The following is a 22,697-nucleotide window of genomic DNA, read 5'->3' on the forward strand; positions in this document are numbered from 1 at the left end:
TAGGAAATGGTCCGCCATGGCGCTGACTTTTAGGTTAAATCATAATACGTTGTCTTGAATAAGAATAACCCCACACTCACATGTTAACAAGGTTCCACATTTGATTATAATAGGAAGAGTCTTGAATTTTCTGTAATCTAATTAAAAGGTAAATATGTAAATAAAGGTGTTTTGATGTGAGATTCTCTGTTCTACAGGAACTTACTGAGACATAACTGTTCAGACTTCATATAGGTTAACTGGTGGTTGTGGATGAATAGGTAAAATGCTGTATTTGTGTTGTAGATATTAGATGTAAACAAAACCGAATATGTATGTTTTTCTGCAATTACAATCAATCAGTGTATTCATCTCATTACATAAATACAAAGCCAGCAGAACTGCCTCTATGAATATCCGCCATAAAATCAACAAACACATTCTTTCAGTTATTCGGAAAAGAAGATATTGTATAAAAACATATTTATTCATGACAGTATATATTCAATACATTTTTATATATATTTTTCTTCTAATACCTGTAGTTCTGCTAAGCAGTCTATATTTTTCAAACTACGCTGGTGGCTTAAGTATGTGATATAAAACACAAACATGTAACAAACATACATACATTCTAATACAAAATATTTCATATTAAGTCAGTTATTTTGCACTTGCTCACTGATCTGGGCTGTTCATTTGATTTTAATTCAGTCTCTTTTAAATCTCTTCTCACAGACCTTAGAAAAGCAGCAAGAAACAGAGGGACTGACTGCGTCCACATATTTTACAGCAATATTTTGGCCAAAAAAAACCCAAAAAACGTTGTTTTCCCCCTTCCACGTCTTCAGTCGATCAGCCAGTGTTTGGTGTCTGATATTAGTTTCTTAGTTTAAGGCTAATTTATCTAAGAAGAAGAAGAAGAAGTTTTTTTACTTGATTCATAGGGGTCTGAGTTGAGATTTGAGTCTTTAGTAGAGTTTGGCTGACATTATTTAAACTAGTATTTTTCTTTTCAGCCTTTGCTCGCTTCTGTCCATATCTCTCCACAGTGGCCGAGGGTTTACCCTTTAACAGACTCCATGAACTGTCTCATTTATTTTTCAACCACTGGACAGCCTCCTTTAATATTTCTCTGCACAAGCTAGTCTCTATCTTTTTCAGTTAGCATTGCGCTAACTGCATATCTAAATATTAGACACTTTCCTCAGACTCTGGAGTTTCTTACACTTACGTAGTTTTAAGGTTTGAGGCGAGTATGTGCTTATTGATTAGCACCATGCTCAGTGAATAAGCTCTGTGCTACTGCTGCGCTAGCAGAAAACCAAAGAAGCAGATTTCAGACACCAAACATGGCTCATATTTAGACTATCAACTACATTTGACGAAGCAAGGGGGAAGACTTGATTTTCTGCCAAACATTTGCTTTAACTATACATTAAAGAGCTTACGTAAATAAAGAATAGGGAAGATCAAAACATGTAGGTGGACTTAAGGAGTCTCGTTCTTGGACAGAAATATGTAAAAAATAGGGAGATGGTCTCAAAATACAAAGCCCATTTCCAAAAACGGGACACTGTCTAAAAATGCAATAAAAAATAAATTCATTTGAAATTTTAAAAGACAAAGAAAAGTTGTTCACTGTTTTCAGTGAGAAACTTAATTCTATTTGTTAAATGTAAACAAATTTAGAATTTTGATTCTTGAAACACACTCCAACACTACTTTTTAATTGTTTTGGGATTGTAGATGCTAATTCTTGCAATTCTTTTTTTGGAATATTTACTCATTCTGATCATCTGTGATCACAGTTGTCTGATACGTTCTCTTCATGATTCACCACGTGTGTTCAGCAGGAGACAGATCTGGACTGTAGGAAGGTCAAACACATGCACTCTGTGACTATAAAGCCACACTGTTGTAACTCATGCAGAATGATACAGTGGCAGATTGTGGGTGATTTTCCAAAATACTCCAGAACCCATGTGACTTTGTCCATCATGGAATCAAAATCAAAGTTGAGCAAAAACTGGTGATGAAGCTGAACAAAGTGTTTCTCCTCGTAACCTTTATATATTTTATTTTAACCTGCTTATGTTGTGATGCTTGAAAACAGTGTGACATGATAATTTTTTGTAAAGGCATTAGATTCTAAAGTGTTAATGTTTACAAAACACAATTAGGACCTAATTAGGAAATATGTCTGTACTTTTGTCAATTAAATAAATCTTCAAGAGAATGAACAAATCACAGATTCATGTCTCTACTTCATTTGACCCATTGTCCCCTCTTTTCTGGAAATGGGCTTTGTATATTAGCTATTAATGATACACAACATGTTAGATTATGTGGCCATTTACAATTATTAGTCGTTTTACTCTGCGTACAAACTCTAACGGAATTATTTTTTTTTTTAAAAGATTATTATATTTGATTCTTTGGTTTTGTAATTTAATGCAAAGCTTTAGTGGAAACTGCAAAACATCACTGAGGAAAATGGTTAATGACAAAACTAACCTTGATCCTCAGACTATGGCTCAGAACTTCAGCAAGAAATAATAACCCACTGTCAGCATAGAGTTGTCCACAAAGAATTGCATTACATTGCTGTTTAAAGCTCAGCCTGCCTGATTAATCTGTCCTGACAAATGAAGTCACCATAAATCTAGTCAGTATACGCCATTTTACTTATTCTGAGATTCTGAATTATTTGAGATGATTTCAGTTGCCAAAATATCAGTTTTTGCCTTGCACCATCAGCCTGGACCCACAATGTAGTGGATAATTTAGCATCACATTTTTTTTTAGAGATATTTTGGACTGTCATATGACTCTTATTGGCATATTTTACCGGTATGAACATGTTGACCAAGGAGATTTACAAGTTTTAATGGTTTTCAACTTATTAATCATGTGATGACAAACAAAGCCCACGTAACACCATCTAAAATAAGCATTTAACAAAATAGTCGTGTCGTCTTTAGGCCTCTGTAAAAGAGTGCATGGTTTCGGTTGGGTTTTACTATAATTTGCATAATAATTAACAAGTAACATTTAATTGGTTAGTTTTAACTAGTTGGTTTGGTGTATAGCTAAACGGTTTTAGCTAGCTACAAGCTAGTTTTAAAAGTGTACTTTATAATACTTTATAATGGTTCCAGCTGTAACACATCTAAAAGCATCCTCAAAATATATCACGTAGACAAAGAAAAAATGGCTTTTACTAAAGTATGCATTGAAATAATGCTGGGCTGCATCTATATTAGTGCAGTGGTTCCTATTTCCAGTCCTGCTGAGCTCATGCTGTGCACATCTCTGTGTTTTCTGCTCTACACACAGATACAAGACATTCTTCATTATTATGAGAGGTGTGTTAGATGAGACGTGTGGGGTCACCAGGACTGGGATAAGGAGCCTCTGAAGTGGGGTGAGTTGAAGCTGCTCCTGAATAGATGTTCTGATAGTTAAGTACCCTGAGTTGGTTATGGAATTATTTTTTGTGTCTGTGAGAGTATTTTGCAAAGGACTTTAGGCCTCTGCTTTGTTCTTTGAATGATCAGCATGAGTCAGGTTTTCTGCTGCCTCCTCGTCTTCCTCTGGAACCTGCAGAGCATACACAGAACTGGGATTAACACCTTAACTCACTCGGTCCAATCTGTACAGTGTTGTACAGTGATATGATAACTAAACACAGTTGGAGTCAACTGTGTATGCTAGAACAGACCATCTAGGCCATGTCTTTTTTTGCTTTTTGTTTTGTGTGTGAAAGGCTCAGACTCAGAGCATGTGTTCAGAGTGCTAGCAGCTAGCGCTGAAACTGCAGGGTTGACTACTATTCACTCTTCTCTACAAAGGCAGCACAGAGAACGTTTTCCTAAAAATGTAAGTTGTACATAAAGTATATCCACTGAAATATGTCCCATCAATTTTCATGTTATTGAAGCAACATAAATAATTCAATGGCGTGACCCAAAAATGACATAAAAAATAATATGAACATTTTTTTTTCTGTATTTGCTTCAGCTTACCTCCCAATAAATGGAGTCATCAAAGCAGTTCTGGTCCGACGGCTGCCCCCAGATTTGAAGCCTCATTATCAGTCCTGAGGAAACCCAATAAAAACTGATTATTCAGAGGTACTCCATTAATAGCTGCTTAAAATTACAATATAAATTGGTTACACATTAATGCATCATACATATATTTTACACTACACACATACTACTGTTAGTCATGGCTGTGCAGAAAGAGGTCCACCACAGCCAGAAATATCTGGACAACGGTGGCTCTGTGGTCAGAATCTGATGTTTTTAATAAAACAGACACTATCCTTTAAATAAATTGCCATTTAAATTAACAAAATGTATTAGTATTCACAGTCTTTTCCCCATTGTTGTTTCAACATATAGATTTGATGGGAAGATTTTGAAAGTGCATGAGCAATTATTTCCACTCACCTGTGATGGCTCCTCCAACCAAAGCAAAACCAATAGATGAGGCCAGAGCTGCTGCCTGCATACCCGGGTACACCCTAATAGAACAATCAAATAAACAGATACAAAAATCAGATAGAACATTATATCCTAATTCAGTTGAACTACCATAGAGGCTTATGGGAAAAAATACACCATTTGACCAAGTTTGTTGACAACGGCTCCTTGATCTCAAAAGGTATTTATAAGCCCTGTGCCTCAGTAAAACCGGTAATACCTTCTACTCTTTTGAGAAAGCTTTACACTAGAGGTCAGAACATACCTAGAGGGTTTTATTGCATTACATTAAGGAGGTTAGATAACGGATGGTATTGGATAATAACACCATAAAAACATGTCTGTATTTCTCCACAAAATATAATTAACACCTTTAAACTTACACTTTTAAGTATTAAACCTAAGATTGTTCAGACACACATTGAGCCTAATCTGGGACTAAGCTGAAGTGCCATTGTTAAACAACCAATAGAATTTCTTGTTTGTTTGTTTGTTTAGGATCTGGGCCTGGGAATCTAGCTCATGATCATTTATGAGTGTTTCTATTTGAAGTCATTATCGGTTTTCATGTGTGTATGTGTTGTCAAATTTTACTCTTCTTTCTTCCCCAGCAGCGCTGCCAAAATGCCAGCCAGTCCTCCCAGAATTCCCGGCATGCCATGCAGATTATGAACTCCGCAGGTGTCCTGAATCCCCAGACTAGACTCAAGGATGGGCTACAGACAACACAGGGAGAGAAAATGGTCACTCATTTCAATCCTGAAATTGGTTTATCAACACTGTGTTAAGGTAAAACTAATCTGATAAAAGGTTCATTAAATTAAATCAGTTGAACCAAATATTGGTTCCTTTAAATCAGTTTAATCAAAGTTTAATCAAAGGAAAACGAACAAAAAACAGCTGAGGTGACCTTGAGCAAGGCACTGAACCCACATCTGCTCCCCAGGTGCGGGGATGTGTTCACAGCCCCTAGTGCACTAGTGTGTGTGTGTGTGTGTGTGTACCGAGAGGAATTTGAAGCCAAGAGTGGAGATGATTCCAGCAGTGACTCCGATGGTCATGGCTCCAAATGGACCAATGCTCATATCCGCACAGGTCCCCACTGCTACTCCACCAGCCAGAGTGGCATTCTGGATGTGCACCTGTAGCACACACAAAAAAATAAAAACATAAAAATATTTTTAAAATTATGTCTAAAAAACATAGTTTGAGTGAAAATTGTAATTACATTTTAATTTTATTTATAAAGACTATCTCTCAAAAGGCCATGTGACCTTCAATCTAGCTTCCAGAATTTACCCATCTTTATATTAATATAAAATACTTAAATTAACAAATTATACTAAATCATTCTTCTCTCAAACTAACAATATTTTACAGTGGTTTTGAATGTGACTTGCAATACAAATGTAATATGTACAATATTATATAAGAGCAAGATATTTTCTTAATAAATAATAATTAATAACGAGACTGGTCTCTACAATGCACCATATACAGTTGTGTACAAAAGTTTAAAAAGCAAGGTTTAGTGTGTTTTCTCTCACCATGTCCAGTTTACCCTTCTTCTCCACCAAGCTGGACGTGGCGTAGGCTGCCAAGGCACATGCAGCAAGAGAGAAGTAAGTGTTGATGATGGCGGTGAGCTGCGGAGTCCCGGGATCAGCAATGGCTGAGTTAAAACTGGGCCAGAACATCCACAGGTAAACAGTACCTACAGGTAGAAGGAGAACATGGTCAAACAGAAGCTTGATTTTAGTGATGAACAATTAAATCTCAACCACATCTGCAGACATTGGCTCAGCAGCATTTGACATGTTTAAAGATGGTTTGAAGTGAAATTACTACACTGCCCTGTGATGGCGATTATGTAAGTGTGTGATGTAATGTACAAGTGGATGTACCGATCATTGCGAACAGATCAGAGTGGTAGACAGAGCCGTTGTTTTCATGGCCATTTTGGAGTCCGGGGCGATATAGAACACGAGCCACAGCAAGTCCAAAATAGGCTCCGAATGCATGGATGGTCATGGAAGCACCAATATCAGAGGCCTGAGTACAGAAGAACAGTACTATATTACTGCCAGTCAAGATCTATAATGATGCAACTGCAATTTAATGAAAATGATACAGGCGTCAATATGGACTTGTAGCTAATTCATGCATTTTGAAATCAGAGCATGTGGAGGAAACACATGCAGACTCATGGAGAACACTGGCACACTAGAACACAGTGGCAGCGACACTACTAGCGGCCCCACCACGATGTAAATTATTCACATGAATAAATGAATGAATGGTTCACACTGCACACCCCCAGCATTGTGACAGCGACATGCTCGTTCATGCAGAAGGTGGTGATCTCCAGCAGAGTCATGATGAGCAGCTGCACTGGACTTGTCTTCCCCAACACAGCTCCAAACGAGATCAGCACTGTGGCTGTGCTGAAATCCGCATTAATCATCCTGTGTACAGAGGAGAACATTGCCGCAGAGACAGTCATTTGTGCAAACACACATCTTGTCAAATCTCCATGGAATATCTTGAAATGAAATGCTTTGTAGCAGCTGAACATGACCCTCAACTGAGTGCTCAACGTCAAGCACTGGTTTGTGGTGCAGTGGATCTGTTAGTGATGAGCTGGAGTGATGTTTGTTATCCAGAGCTGATCATTCAACATATGTACCTGACATCACTATTGCTCTGGATGCCATCAAATTATCATAGAAATGTTTCAACATTTAGTGCAAAGCCTTACGTTATGACAAATTGTGGGATATGTAGGTATTGGATAAAGATAGATAGATAGATAGATAGATCGATTTTTTTACTAGTGTTTAGTAGTACTTCTGTTTGTTTACTGAACATAGTGATCTGTTTTCCGTTAATGAGTCTCAAAATTTCTCCAAGCACTGCACTACATAGGTTAGAAAATAACAACTTATACAATGTACAAACGCCAGTTTTTATATTTAACAGAAAGATATCTATTCTCAGCTCTAAGCGTAAACACATATGACTGTAGATTGGTGGATATGATTTGACCAGTGGTGTTTACATGTTTACATATGACTGTAGATTGGTAGATATGGCAAAAATGTATATGCTGGAGATCCAATTACTTTTCAATGGAGACCTTAATCTTCCCATCTTCTAAGTGCCAGACGTTCTGCAGGAGTAAACCCCACTGGAGGCCAAAGGCTGCAAGCAGCAGGTTGACGCCCACACTGCTGAATCCATATCGCTTCAGGAAAGTCATGAGGAAACCAAAGCCAATGAAGATCATCACATGGACATCCTGAAACACTGAAAAAACACACACACACACACACACAGCAGATCAGAGGGCTCTAAGATTCACGCTACAGGTGAGTTTAGGGTTTAAATGGTCTCCTTTGTTCAAATTAGAGATCAAAGCTTCTCAGTTAGTTTGTGAATGATAGTTAATAAAAGTAATAGCTAATGCATTTTTTATATAAATCATATTTTCAGAGCTAAAGTCTGTTTAACAGTGCCTTCAAACCATATAAGAGGAAAAAAACCCTACTACAGCAAATCATATAATAATAATAATAATAATAATAATAATAATAATAATAATAATATTAGGGCGGCACGGTGGCGCAGCAGGTAGGTGTGGCAGTCACACAGCTCCAGGGGCCTGGAGGTTGTGGGTTCGATTCCAGCTCCGGGTGACTGTCTGTGAGGAGTTGGTGTGTTCTCCCCGTGTCCGTGTGGGTTTCCTCCAGGTGCTCTGGTTTCCTCCCACGGTCCAAAAACACACGTTGCAGGTGGATTGGCGACTCGAAAGTGTCCGTAGGTGTGAGTGAATGTGTGTTTGTCTGTGTTGCCCTATGAAGGACTGGCGCCCCCTCCAGGGTGTATTCCCGCCTTGCGCCCGATGATTCCAGGTAGGCTCTGGACCACCCGCGACCCTAAATTGGATAAGCGGTTACAGATAATGGATGGATGGATAACATTATTAACAGCTATGATTTATAGAAATATGAATATTACATGGTGAAAATGCATGTTTTAAACTTTGTTTTGAAATAAGAATTAGCATGTGCCGATATGTGGAAACGGATTATCCAGAGTTTAGGAACACCATAGTGCTGGAGGACCTGCCTACCCAGGATGGAAGCCCGGTTTGGGGATCTGCTAGAAACCTGAGCCATAAACCTAACTGTGTGAATCAATGTAAGGATGTAGTAGGTAGGGGCTAGACCATGCATTACTTCACATGACTCTAATAAAGCTGAAAAGAGCAACTTAGTCATGGTTATTCAAAGTTCATGACCTTTGGCCTTACTATATTAGACACAATTCAGACACCTATTTAAAGTGGCTCTGCGTGCAGTAGACGGTATCAGAACAGAAGAACATATAGATACATATAGGTTCTATACAATCCTTGGGTACTCTGGTCAAATGTTTTCATTTTGTTCCTGATTTACCAGGTAGAAATGAACAAATACAATAAAAATGTTGAAATGTGTTGCTACCGTTTATATTCCTAATATATTACATATACTCACAAAATAAATAAAAAATGAGCTTCAAAATGTGAACAAAAAACTGCTTTAATGAACACTTCTTATTACACAGAGAATTTGGCAAAATTTAATTTGACCAGTGTTTCCACATATGACTGTAGAGTTTATAAATCAATAAACTGCCTCGGACCAAAATGTATTTCAGATCTGCTAGAAGTGTATGAACCCAGTAGGGCCCTCAGATCACTCGGGACTGGTCAGCTAGTGGTGCCCCGGGTCAGAACCACACAGGGGGAGGCAGCTTTCAGTCACTGTGCTGCCTGCAACTGGAACAGACTCCCAAAAGACATCAGATTTACTCCAAATATTACTACCTTCAAATCTAGACTAAAGACCTTCCTGTTCTCCTGTGCATTTGAGTAGCGCTGCACTTAGATTGAATTTATAATGTAGGTGTATTTTACTTCTATTTTATTTGTGTCGTTTTTATTACTCTGTTTTTATTGTTTTAAATTTTACTGAATAACTTTTAAACATCCATCCATCCATTATCTGTAAGTGCTTATCCAGTTCAGGGTCGTGGTGGGTCCAGAGCCTACCTGGAATCATTGGGCGCAAGGCGGGAATACACCCTGGAGGGGGCGCCAGTCCTTCACAGGGCAACACAGACACAATCACTCACACCTACGGAAACTTTTGAGTTGCCAATCAACCTACCAACGGGTGTTTTTGGACTGTGGGAGGAAACCGGAGCACCCAGAGGAAACCCACGCAGACACAGGGAGAACACACCACACTCCTCACAGACAGTCACCCGGAGCAGGAATCGAACCCACAACCTCCAGGTCCCTGGAGCTGTGTGACTGTGCACCACCGTGCCGCCTGCTTTTAAACATTTTTATTTTATTTTTTATTATATATTCTGTTTTAATTCTATTTTATACTTTCTAATTGTCTTTATTTTCTTTTACTTTTTTAATTCTACTGTAATTTTTCTGTGTCACTCTGTAAATCACTTTGAATTGCCATTGTGTACGAAAGGTGCACTATAAATAAACTTGCCTTGCCTAGAGTGGTAGATATGATTTGACCAGTGGTGTTTACATGTGACTGTAGATCCTTTTACTTTTCAATGGAGACTTTGATCTTTTGATAATAAAAAAGTACTATAAATAGAACTGAAAAATGCTTCTTTGAAATATAACACTAGTTTGACCCTTTTTGGTTCCTGTTTTTGAAAAGGTTCTTTAGAAAACACCTTACAGCTAGTTTCCATCCTAGAGGAGGACTATTTAACAAGACTTTGATTCTTTGAGTGTTCATGGTTCTAAGGAAGACCACAGCTAAAGCACGATTTTGAAGAGTGAACAACTTCCAAAAAGACTTGGTCTGAGATGTGTGTTATGTGCTGGTTGTTATACACATACTCCACTGTAGATACTTTACCTGAATTGAACTGACATACTGAATAACTTTTAAATACACCTTGACTTTCCACACAGGATGTGGGCTGTGCCAAATGACCACGACTCTCATTTTGAACAGTTGGTTCCGGTTTTGATGTTTTGTGATCGAAGACAATACTAAACCCATTCGGTAATGTTGGAGTCTGGGCTCTGGGGTGATAGCCCATGGTTTAAACAACACCATTAGTTTCTTTGTTTGATTTCTAAACTCTATATTGTTTTCGCTTTTTTGAGTAAGAACAACTTGAAAGTACAACATCCGTTCAGATCCATAGTGTTGAGGAGTTGTTCTTAGACTGGGACGGTGGACACAGACAGCTGTGGAGGTTTTCAGATCTGAAGTGAGAGTGGAGCTTGATTTTTCTCCTCTCTCTCAATAAGAATAGATTTACGTGTTGTTTATCTGATGAGGACAGATTTGGTGCCACACCAGGTCTCGTGCAGTTGTTAAGAATATCAGGTTCTCTATCTTTTTTAAAATGTAAGTGAGATTTACTACAGGGTTTTAAGAGAGAGAGAGAGAGAGAGAGAGAGAGAGAGGGAGAGGGAGAGGGAGAGGGAGACAGAGAGAGAGAGAGGGAGGGAGAGAGAGAGAGAGAGAGGGAGGGAGAGAGAGAGAGAGAGAGAGAGAGAGAGAGAGAGAGAGAGGGAGAGGGAGAGAGAGACAGAGAGAGAGAGAGAGGGAGAGGGAGACAGAGAGAGAGAGGGAGAGAGAGACAGAGAGAGAGAGAGAGGGAGAGGGAGAGGGAGAGAGAGACAGAGAGAGAGAGAGGGAGGGGGAGAGAGAGAGAGGGAGAGAGAGAGGGAGAGAGAGAGAGGGAGGGAGAGAGAGAAAGAGAGAGGGAGGGAGAGAGAGAGAGAAAGAGAGAGGGAGGGAGAGAGGGAGAGAGAGAGAGAGAGAAAGAGAGGGAGGGAGAGAGAGAGAGAGAGAGAGGGAGGAAGAGAGAGAGAGAGCGAAAGGTAGAGAGAGAGAGAGAGAGAGAGAGAAAGAAGACAGAGAGAGAGAGAGAGAGAGAGAAAACATCTCTTCTCTACTCTCTTGTGGTGTGGACAAAACCCTGCTCTAAGCTTCTTGCTTGGATCACAGGACATAAACCCCATCATGGAGCTGATAATGATCAGGACTGATTGCCAAGTGCTCTTTGAAGACCCTGTTTCCACTTGGCCGGACATTTTAAACAATACTAGGGAGGTGTGTGAGGTGTGGTGTGTGTGCGTGTTGAGGTAGAGGGCTTCCTCAGAAGGCCCCAACCCCTTCATCTTAATAATGGAGCACGGTGGGTCTCTCTACTTGAGGAAGTGAGTACTGAAAATAATCAGATTTATAGTTTCAAACCCTGCATCTGGTAAATCAGTTAACTTCGGGCTGCTCACCGCAATTGTATCGGTGTTATTTTGAGGTCCCTACAGCGAGGACTGAGTGGAAATCCACTGTTTCTCTAAAATTTCCGGCCAAATGAAAACAGGGTCTGCAAAAAGCAATTGGCAATCAGTCCTGATCATTATCAGCTCCATGATAGACACTGCTTATTTTTAGTGGATTTGGTTACAATGCTAAGTGTGGCCTGGAGGGGTTCATCCAAATTCAGTACGTGATTTCACTAATTTTCTCGTTGCTGAATGCAGTCCTCACAGAAATGCTCCAACATCACAAGTGCACCTTATATACATCCTACAGGTTTATTGTACCCTTTCATGGCTCTCGTCTGAAGAAAGCATCTCTTCACTAACTGCTCAGGAACAATTATGTTGAGATAGAGGTTCAGACTAAACAGGAAAAAACATGGCTTCAAAACAAGTGCACCAAGATTAAAAATGTTGAAATTCCATTCTTATCATAAATCCAAGTCAGGCACGGAGAAATATCATTTTAGAGCAGCACTGCCCCGAACAATCTTCCACACATTATTGACTGCTCAGCCCGAGGCATTGGGTGGACAATGCGGAAAAGGCACCATGGGGACTGGGGGTGGGAGGCTGTGGTAAATAATGATATTTACTCAGTTTTAATTATGGTACAGTTTTACTTCTAATTACATCTATTATTTTAGTAAGAATAAATTAATCTTCATTTATTATGAAGATTACTACGCAACCTAAACACTCTTTAACACTTTTTAAATTGAAATTAAACACAACTAACTTAAAGCTAATGTTTGTTTGCTGTTTAAATATTACTTTCCACATTAAATGGAACAAAAGTGGAACAGAAAATTACAAAAACAAGCTTCAGCTTAGGTTTTTGCTCCTGGGGCTCCCCCTAGTGTAATCTAGTTTACTTAAGCAGCATACAGCTGGTTCAAAACTGCCCTGCCTCCTGATCTAAGTCTCTCTAGTGGCAGCAGTGGGCCAGCGATTGTGAGAGCACAAAGCGTAAGAGTGTGGTGAAATAAGAGCACTGACAAAATATGGAGAAAATGTGAGCTGAGAAGAAAGAGATCAGAGATGAAAACAACTAAGATCCAGAGCTTCTCGCTCCTCAATTCCGGGCTCTCACACTGAACTGAGCTGTGGCTCATTCTCTTTTAAAGAAACTGGCCAATCTGAATACGGCTGTTTATACAGCGGGAGAATGTTGCTGTGATGTTTGATCCTTGTGGTATTTTGACCAAAACATTATAAGACACCAGAATTGTTTCCTTTTGGACAAGGGTGTATGTCTCCTTTAAGTAATTTAAAGTCAAATATAACATTTGCATAATGTAACTGCTGTGGAATCTGGAATCTGGCAAATAAACTAATTATCAAGAAAGTTTGTCGTCTTTAAAACTTTTCGCTGAACTTTTCACTGGTCATTTTTTTTCCAACATGGTTTTCTCCTGTGTTATGTAGTTATTTATGATTTCTTTGAACACAGAAATGGGTTTTATTCCACTAAAAAATAAGATAAAAGAGCCTGTTGGTCACTGTCCACTGCAGTTTCACAACCTTTCTATGGTAAATGTATGTTCTAAGTTGCAGGTCAGAGGTTATCAGCTACAGTTTGCTTGACCTTTATTTTCCTTTGACCTTTGCATTGATCCATTGAGCTGATGTTTCATAATTTGTGTGGCTTTATAGAGAAAGAAAGTTAAAGGCCAGGAAAAAAGCCGGCATGTGTTATAAACGTGCTGGATGAGTGGACTCCAGTGCTGTTTTTAGGTTAATAACCCATAAAATAAATCAGATTTTTTGTAAGGTGTGCTTTCAGTCCTTTAATTTCCCCCTCACTTATCCCTACATTCTACTTACACATATCACAAACAAACAGACCCTCTTTGAACTGTTTTTATTATTTTTTTGTGCTCCCGTTCATGTGTAACCAAACTCGTGATAACATCTCAAAGGCTTCATTTGTTGCCAAATGGAGGAAGCTTTTTTTTTTTCCTTGAATCTACAGAGTGACTCAATTGCTTTCTATCAGCACTAATTTGGCGCTTGATGACAAAGCTTATCCTTGTGCGTTTCTTCAAAACTACATTCCTCCACCTTTTTTACGTCTTTGAAGCTTTAATGATGAAAGTCTGGAAGGCCTCACAAGACCCTGATGCAGAAAGAAAGACCCCTATACCATTTTCCCACCAACATCTGGGAACCCCTCCCAAACTCTGCATTTTTTTCATTTATTCTGGTCATCGTTTTCCCTTTTTAGGAAATTGTTTATGTGCGGAGGTCATCGGGTTCATTCAAAGATCAGTTTAAGTTTAAGACACACCTCTTTTATTTAATTTCCCCTCAAAACAGCCAGCTGCCACAAGTGATCCATTCTTGTTTGAATATGGAAAGGGAATAAAGAGGGAGAAAAGCAAGCTTCCGCTCTCGCTTCAGATTCTTATTCACAGCTTTTTGTGTCCATCCTTCCACTGGGAGAACACAGCTTACCACTATGGGTCTGAAAGGACGTGGAGCATTCAAGAAGCTCACAGTGAGAAAAGGAAATAGACACAAAAGAGGAATATTTTCAAATCAAACAAACAAGCTGCTGATGAACTGTCCTCACCACAGCCCAGAGCTCAACCTCACTGAAAACGTTTGGGATTTCAAGGACCAGGAGAAAACAACGATAAACTACTGAGGCTAAACTTTAGAGTGTGATATAAATTAATAATGTGTGCTTGGGACCAATTTGACTGGACATTAAATAAAGTGTGATGTTTGATAATAGAAACAATGTGAATTGTTGCAGTGTAAAATGAGTCAATTATAGAAAAAGGACAAAGTCAGCACACACCACACAGTGATATCCAAGTTAAGTCTCATATAACTGTGGTATAACTCTTAAATATCCAAGAAAAACAGGATCTGGGCTACTTTAATTGAATAAATGTGTCAACACTCACTTTCTTACAAAATCACACAAAAATTAGCTTGTTCTTGATTAAGAAAGACTTGTCCTTGTTGTTTTATGAGAAATGGTAATCTCTCGAGCTCACACATCCCCGCCCTCAAATGGGCTGCGTTCCAGACGAACAGCCATTAGTGCAAGATGTAGATAAAACAAATAACTGTAACAACTACAACTGGGTATAAAACTCAGTGAGCCACAGTTTGGCGACATCTCTCTCTCACACACCGTTCACATTCTTGATATTCTTTTTTCATACTAATTCTTAGTTTATTCTTCCTCACTGTCTTCCTGTTCCTCACTCGTGTTCTCTCTCTTCACCCCCCACCCTTCACTTTTTTGACAAGATGAAACACAAACAACTCTCTCAGTTCATTTTGAAGGACATGAGACTCACAGACTGTTAGAAACTTTCTGTGAGTGAATGTACAGAGATAAGGACAGTTTACAGCACTGGGGTGGCTTTAACTCAGTAGACAAGCTGTGCACATAATTGGGCTGAAAAATGCCATATTTAAGTGTGTTTCTTGTGCAGGATTTTTACTTATTTCCACTTAGAAAACCAAAACGAATATTAATACAATGACGAGGTATGTTCAAAATTTCACATTCAAAGTTATATTTGATCGTACTTATCTAATTATTGAACAGTTAATTTAATATTTACTGTATAATTGTGGTATTAAATAACGGTATTTTGTATGTTGCTATAAAAGGAGATACCACCCTGTTATATTGCAGTTAAGTTGCATGAAGTTCATACATTTGGTTTTAACTGTAACTTTATTTCTTTCTGATCATTAATATAAAATTGTACAAATATCCTATTTTCAGCTTTGAAAGTGAATTTAGTTCAGAGTTAAAACTCTTTATAAGACTGCATTTTAACCCTTTAATATCTTTATACATTGTTCAATAATATATAATGACTCGATGTTGAGTGCACCGTTTTATATTGTTTGCAGAACTCACTGTAAATCAAGGTATTCTTAGATAAAAGCAATGGAAATTTTTACATAAGTACAGAGGAAACAATGTGACATTGTTTATTTGCTGATTTTTGTTGTTTTGCTGCAGCAACTTATAATAAATTCAGCAAAATTTGCACCATTGTCAATGAGAATTGGAATTCAGCCACAAAAACATCAGTGAAGTCAGATACCGATGTTTGATGATTAGTTAAAAAATACCACTCCAGCCCATGACCTCCATTCCATAGCATTATTCCTAGTGACCTTTGGCACATGTGTATGTATCGCATATTTCACAGAGCGTAGTATTTCCAGCTATTTTATATAAGAAGCAAGAACTTAACTTGAAATGCAGGAAAGACTGTAAAGAGCAGCTGTTAATTTAGAAAAGGAAAATATAACGAATGAAGATATAAGGGTTTGTTTAGAGAGTGACAATACACTGAAGACAATGCAGATAATTCAGGATTGTAAAAGTGTGTGTACTTACTGGGATACAGGGCCACAGGATTCTCACTATGTTCTGCACTGCTGTTGTCTTTTCCATGGTGTCCTGAAGACTTTCCGTCATCATAACTCACAAACAGTGCATACAGGATGATGGTGATGAGCTCCAGAACCAGGGCCAGGATGGGGAACTTCAGCCTCATGTTTGTGGAGTATGCTGGCATGTTGTTTACTCTGGTGTGTCAGACTCTTCCTCACTATCTGCCCTCTGCCTGCTGTGAGCTGCACAGTAAACTGAGGTGTGGCTTTAAGTTGGCCTCAGGTTTGAGGATGACCAATGATAATTTAGAGAGGAAAAGACCCCTGGACACTCCCCCTGCAGCCCCTCGATTCATGGGAGTAGACTCCAGTTTCCACTGCCCTCTTATTCACACTTTGCATTTAAATGCACCGCAATTGTCATTTATTGGGACGGAACACAGCTTTAAGGCTGAGATGGTGCTGCAGTAATAAGATGTTAGAAAGTGATTAATTATTTCTAATTCTATTCTAAAATAATCTAAATTTTTTTTTATAAAAGTGCAACTTTCATAAGATAAAGAAACAGATTGATTTGTAGTTTCTGAAAGAACCATTTTATGCTCCATAGAGAGAGTCCTGCACAAGGGGGAAGCCATGTTGAAAACAGTAGAAATATTTAGAGAATTTAGAGACCAAGAGAAATGTTCCAAAATCAAAAACATTTTACTTTGACACTAAGTTACAATTTTGGAGATATTTTCTTTGGACAGTGATGAAATACAAGATGCTATTTTTGTTCTGTGTCATGTGAGCACATTGTTATATTCTATTTGGCAGTACTCTCCCAGCTATGTTCCCAGAGTTTTAACTGAACTGCTGTTATCAGGATATTGTGGGATAATTAGAGTTTTAATGGGTCTTATTTAAAAAAAACTGCATTTTCCTACATGTGACACCTCGCATACCCAAGCCTGACTTGCCCTCATTTACTCCTGAAAATGCCTTGTCTGTTTCCAGAAATGTGTTCTAGGGTAATCAAGCTGTTCATACGGAATATAACCCTCCAACAGAGAACTATTAAAATGGTCTGACTGAGCAGAAGTAAACGTTTTTCTGCTGTAAAACCAGTAATACGTGTGCATCTGAAGTAATCTCCCACTCCTATTCACTGCTTTGATGAACACGCTACTGTAAGAACTGACGTGATTAAATAGGTTCCTCCTGTCGAGCAAATGTACTTTCTTCTGAAGATAAAACTGATCTCAATCTCAGCACCAGCAAATTTTAAGATAAGATAACATTGTCTGTGTTATGTGTAAATTCCAGTGTAAAAACAAAAGACTGGAAAATTAAACCATAAATTTCCTAGGCGTGTTACATACTTTTTCTGAAAAAGATCTTGCATTTATTTATCGTGATTTAATCCATAAAGTTTGATGTTTTAAGTTTTTATTAAACATGTTTACTGTCACGGTTTCAGGGGGCGGACTGACAGACGCGGACGCATTTGCTAAAACACAGATGACTTTTATATATACAAATATCAAAACAAAGAAACATAAACGGACAGAAGGTCAAACACGAAATGCGGAAATAACAAGAGTAGGGATATAAACAAAACGACTTGACACGAAGAAGGAAGGAAACAACACGACTGGGACACAGAACGAAACGACACGACTTGACTTGACTTGACTTGAACAGAGCAAAACAACAAATGACCGATAACAGGAAGGGATACAAGGGGACTTAAATACTGAACACAGACGAGACGCACCTGGACAGATAACGAGGAGGACGGGTTAACACATGACACAGACGAGAAGGCGGAACAAAGGCGTGACAAGGGCGGAGACAAGAACATAAACAAAACATAGCCATGTGCTAACAGAGCACATGACCGGGGAAAACAGAGGTGACGAGACGAGGGCGTGACAGATGACCCCCCTGAACGCGCAACTCCCGGGGCGCGTACACCTAAACCCCCCAGGAGCTGGCACAGGAGAGGGCACGGAAAACAAGACAGACTAAGACAAGACAAGGAACCATGGGAGACAGGACTCAGGAAAAGACGCGAACAGACACAGGAAATGGAGCTGGGAACTTGACAGGACTGGATCTATGAGACGGGACTGGGGACATTACACGAGATTGACAAAGGGGGGCAACAAGAGACTGGAGCAGACTGGACAGGACGGGAGTGGACACATGAGACTGGACAGGGTTTTTGACATTGGACAGGAGACTAGATGAAACTGGACATTGGACAGGACTAGAAAGAGGAGAAGGGACTTGTGACAAGACAGAGGGTTGAAACAGGGACTGGACAGGAGACGGAACTTGAGACAGGACAGAGGGTTGAAACGGGGACTGAACTTGAGACAAGACAGGTGATTGAACGTGGGATGGATACGGGGACTGGACATGTTTGGGGACAGAGGACTGAACATGATTAACAGGGGACTGGACATGAGACGAGACAGAGGGTTGAAATGGGGCCTGGACAGGACTAGGCAGGGGAACAGGGACCAAGACGTTTACAGGAACAGACATGAATACAGTAACAGGGACTGGGACGGAGACAAAGACAGACACGGGTACAGGGACAAGGACAGAGACAGGAACCAGGACAGGGACAGACAAGGGAACCAAAATAACAGGTGGGTGCCCAGGACTGGCAAATATTTGTGGGGCAGTCTGAGGAACAAGCCTGGGCACAGTTCTAGGGATCGGCCCCGAAGTCCTTGGGGCCGTTCCACGGGTACGATCAGGAGCGGCCGGAGCCACCATCACGGATGCCGGAACGTCCGTAGCCACAGTCACAGGGGCAGAAACAGCTGAGGCCACAGGGGCAGAAACGGCCGAGGCCACAGTCACAGAGGCAGAAACGGCCGTAGCCACAGTCACAGGGGCAGAAACGGCCGTGGCCACAGTCACAGGGGCAGAAACAGCCGTGGCCACAGTCACAGGGGCAGAAACAGCCGTGGCCACAGTCACAGGGGCAGAAGTGACTGAAGGAGCCACCTTCACGGGGACAGGAGGCCCTGCAGCGACGTCCACTGAGGCAGGGGAGCCTGTGACGACGTCCACGGAGGCAGGGGAGCCTGCGATGACGTCCACGGAGGCAGGGGAGCCTGCGACGACGTCCACGGAGGCAGGAGAGGCGGGCGCCGTGCTCACGGAGACAGAAGCGGCTGGAAGCGCCACGCTCACGAAGACTGGAGATGCGGGTGCCGCGCTCACGGAGACAGGAGAGGCGAACGCCGTGCTCATTAAGACAGGAGCGGCTGGAAGCGCCGCGCTCACTGAGACTGGAGAGGCGGGCGCCGCGCCCACGGAGACTGGAGAGGCGGGCGCCACGCCCACGGAGACTGGCGCTGCTGGTGACACCGCTTTCACGAAGATAGGCGCGGCTGGAGGCGCCGCTTTCACGAGGACCGGAGCGGCTGGAGGCGCCGCTTTCACGAGGACCGGAGCGGCTGGAGGCGCCGCTTTCACGAGGACCGGAGCGGCTGGAGGCGCCGCTTTCACGAGGACCGGAGCGGCTGGAGGCGCCGCTTTCACGAGGACCGGAGTGATTGGAGGCGCTGCGCCTAGTGGAGCAGCAGCGGTAAGCCTTCCTGCGATGACATCCTCGGATACAGGGGGACCTGCGACGACGTCCACGGAGGCAGGAGAACCTGCGACGACGTCCACGGAGGCAGGGGCTTGTGCTGCTCGTCGGGCTCGCGTAGGATTTGTAGAGGGTTTAGGGGGACTGTTGGGCGCACTCTTGCGGGACTTTTTCAACCGTGGTTTCCCCGGAGATGCGTCCCTGTTAGCCTCACCTCCCGAATCCAGTAGTTTGAGGCTAACAGCCCCAACCCTCAACCCCCCCCCAAAAAATTTCCCCGGACTTGAGGGGGTAATCCTCGGGAGCTGAATGGAAGAATCTCTCAGTAAAGAATTCAAAAAATGTCTCTACATTGATATCATGAGATCTCTCCTTAATTACGGCTTCAGCCCACCGTAACGCCTCTCCTCTAAGGAGAGATTTCATGAACATGACTTGGACTAAAGCAGAAGGAGGAGGACTGGTTAAATATTCTAAATAGTTCGTGCATTGGAATATAAAACCTTTCCAGTTGGGACCTCCTTCATATTCCGCTGGAACTCCCAGAAAAGATTGTAAAACGACTGGTTGATCACCAACCCTTACAGCCAGTATATCCTCAGCCATTTTTATGTCCTCCTCTCTGGGAGAATGTCCGTGTTAGCTGCGTCCTTTTGATCGGTCATTCTGTCACGAGTCACGGGGTGGACTGACAGAGGCGGACGCACTTGCTAAAACACAGATGACTTTTATATTTACAAATATCAAAACAAAGAAACATAAACACAAACGGACAGAAGGTCAAACACGAAATGCGGAAATAACAAGAGTAGGGATATAAATAAAACGACACGAAGAAGGAAGGAAACAACACGACTGGGACACAGAACGAAACGACACGACACGACACGACACGACACGACTTGACTTGACTTGAACAGAGCAAAACAACAAATGACCGATAACAGGAAGGGATACAAGGGGACTTAAATACTGAACACAGACGAGACGCACCTGGACAGATAACGAGGAGGACGGGTTAACACATGACACAGACGAGAAGGCGGAACAAAGGCGTGACAAGGGCGGAGACAAGAACATAAACAAAACATAGCCATGTGCTAACAGAGCACATGACCGGGGAAAACAGAGGTGACGAGACGAGGGCGTGACATTTACTTTCAGGACCCTTAATGCATGGCTTTGTTCTTTTATTTTCCAGTCAGATCTCACAGGCGGTGAAAATAACATACTATTGACTGTTTGTCCAAGTCTCATAAAGTCCCACCTGTTAGATTTCATCACACTCGTACATATTAAATAAGGGCAGTAGTACAAAGTATAATTTTTGGAGCAGATAACGAAACACTGTGTCAATTGGTTTCACAACATGCTTAGGTCAGGCCTGAGAACTGCTAAATGATAGATGTAGTGCAGTTTAAATCAAAACAAATGTGGACCATGGCCAATAATAATTTGCCTCTTCAGACGAGGTAACACTTGAAGAGGAACACTTGTTTTTAGCAACTTTTAAGAATTATTCCAGATAATGTTGTGTACAAATGTATTAATAATAATATTAATAAATATATGTGCACTCTACAGCCCAGTTTAATCTGGCTGATCTACCAGGAGCTGAAACTGTTAGCATGTTGTCATTTGCTGTGTAAACACTAAAAAAAACTAATGATAAGCAGTTTGCATGTTGTACTCTAATGGTATTTATTGTGAAACATTATAATATAATTGTTTTTTTAGCATTTATACCTAGATTAGTGTAGAACACTAACCAGCTACGTTTAGTTTCTTACATTATTCTTACATTATTCCACTGGTAGACTAAATAGGAACATACTTCATCCATTTCACGATTTAATTAAAAATATTGTCAAGGACAGGGCGGCACGGTGGCGCAGCAGGTAGTATCGCATTTACACAGCTCCAGGGACCTGGAGGTTGTGGGTTCGATCGCCGCTCCGGGTGACTGAGGAGTGTGGTGTGTTCTCCCTGTGTCTGCGTGGGTTTCCTCCGGGTGACTGTCTGTGAGGAGTTGGTGTGTTCTCCCTGTGTCTGCGTGGGTTTCCTCCGGGTGACTGTCTGTGAGGAGTGTGGTGTGTTCTCCCTGTGTCTGCGTGGGTTTCCTCCGGGTGACTGTCTGTGAGGAGTTGGTGTGTTCTCCCTGTGTCCGCGTGAGTTTCCTCCGGGTGACTGTCTGTGAGGAGTTGGTGTGTTCTCCCTGTATCTGCGTGGGTTTCCTCCGGGTGCTCAGGTTTCCTCCCACAGTCCAAAAACACACGTTGGTAGGTGGATTGGTGACTCAAAGGTGTCCATAGGTGTGAGTGTGTGAGTGAATGTGTGTGAGTGTGTGTTGCCCTGTGAAGGACTGGCGCCCCCTCCAGGGTGTATTCCCGCCTTGCGCCCAATGATTCCAGGTAGGTTCTGGACCCACCACAACCCTGAACTGGATAAACACTTACAGATAATGAATGAATGAATGAATATTGTCAAGGACGAGGAACATATGCTGTGATATCTATACGCATTGAGACGTGTGTCTGGAGAGGGTGTTCAAAGGCTAATATCAGTACGTTTGCGAAACTGCAGCAGAATGTTGATGTTTGAAGAAACAAAATGTCAACTAAAATCAAAATATGTCAGAGTCTAATATTCCCTGTATTTGTGTTCTGATGCTTTGGAAGAAAAAAAACCCAAAAACAAATAAAATCTCTCGTACTGTTAATAATGAATAGGGAAATGGGTCGTTCTTTGTTTTCTACTGCAGGATTAGCAATAGAAAACCAATTAAAGAAAGATACACAGAGCGTCGTCAATGAAATTTCACATTTTTGATCAGCTCTGATGTTGTCCTTTGTCTTCCTGAATGAGTTTGCCTCTGTTTCATTTAAATCCA

General features: G+C 41.0%; 1 protein-coding gene across 1 annotated transcript; it reads right to left on the minus strand.

Annotated features, from left to right (window-relative positions):
- Positions 1–392: 392 nt before the first annotated feature.
- Positions 393–16,702, minus strand: rhag (Rh associated glycoprotein). The gene is made up of 10 exons (XM_066676404.1): positions 16,217–16,702; positions 7,592–7,775; positions 6,784–6,934; positions 6,374–6,521; positions 6,017–6,183; positions 5,474–5,611; positions 5,064–5,185; positions 4,437–4,510; positions 4,008–4,081; positions 393–3,582 (listed from the first exon to the last, which is right to left on the minus strand). Exons 1-10 carry the CDS (start codon positions 16,395–16,397, stop codon positions 3,508–3,510), a joined length of 1,314 nt encoding a protein of 437 aa, XP_066532501.1. The 5' UTR covers positions 16,398–16,702; the 3' UTR covers positions 393–3,507.
- Between the last annotated feature and the right edge of the window lie 5,995 nt (positions 16,703–22,697).

This window comes from Hoplias malabaricus, chromosome 7 (genome assembly GCF_029633855.1).
Source record: "Hoplias malabaricus isolate fHopMal1 chromosome 7, fHopMal1.hap1, whole genome shotgun sequence".
In the NCBI taxonomy this organism is placed as follows: Eukaryota; Metazoa; Chordata; class Actinopteri; order Characiformes; family Erythrinidae; genus Hoplias; species Hoplias malabaricus.

Bases quoted from the DNA above. Each gene is read 5' to 3' on its own strand.
- rhag (XM_066676404.1), bottom strand. From the start codon at position 16,397: ATGCCAGCATACTCCACAAACATGAGGCTGAAGTTCCCCATCCTGGCC. The intron at 6,184-6,373 runs GTACATCCACTT...TTCTACCTGTAG, and splicing joins TGATCTGTTCGCAATGATCG to GTACTGTTTACCTGTGGATG. The intron at 3,583-4,007 runs GTAAGCTGAAGC...TATGCTCTGCAG, and splicing joins ATGACTCCATTTATTGGGAG to GTTCCAGAGGAAGACGAGGA.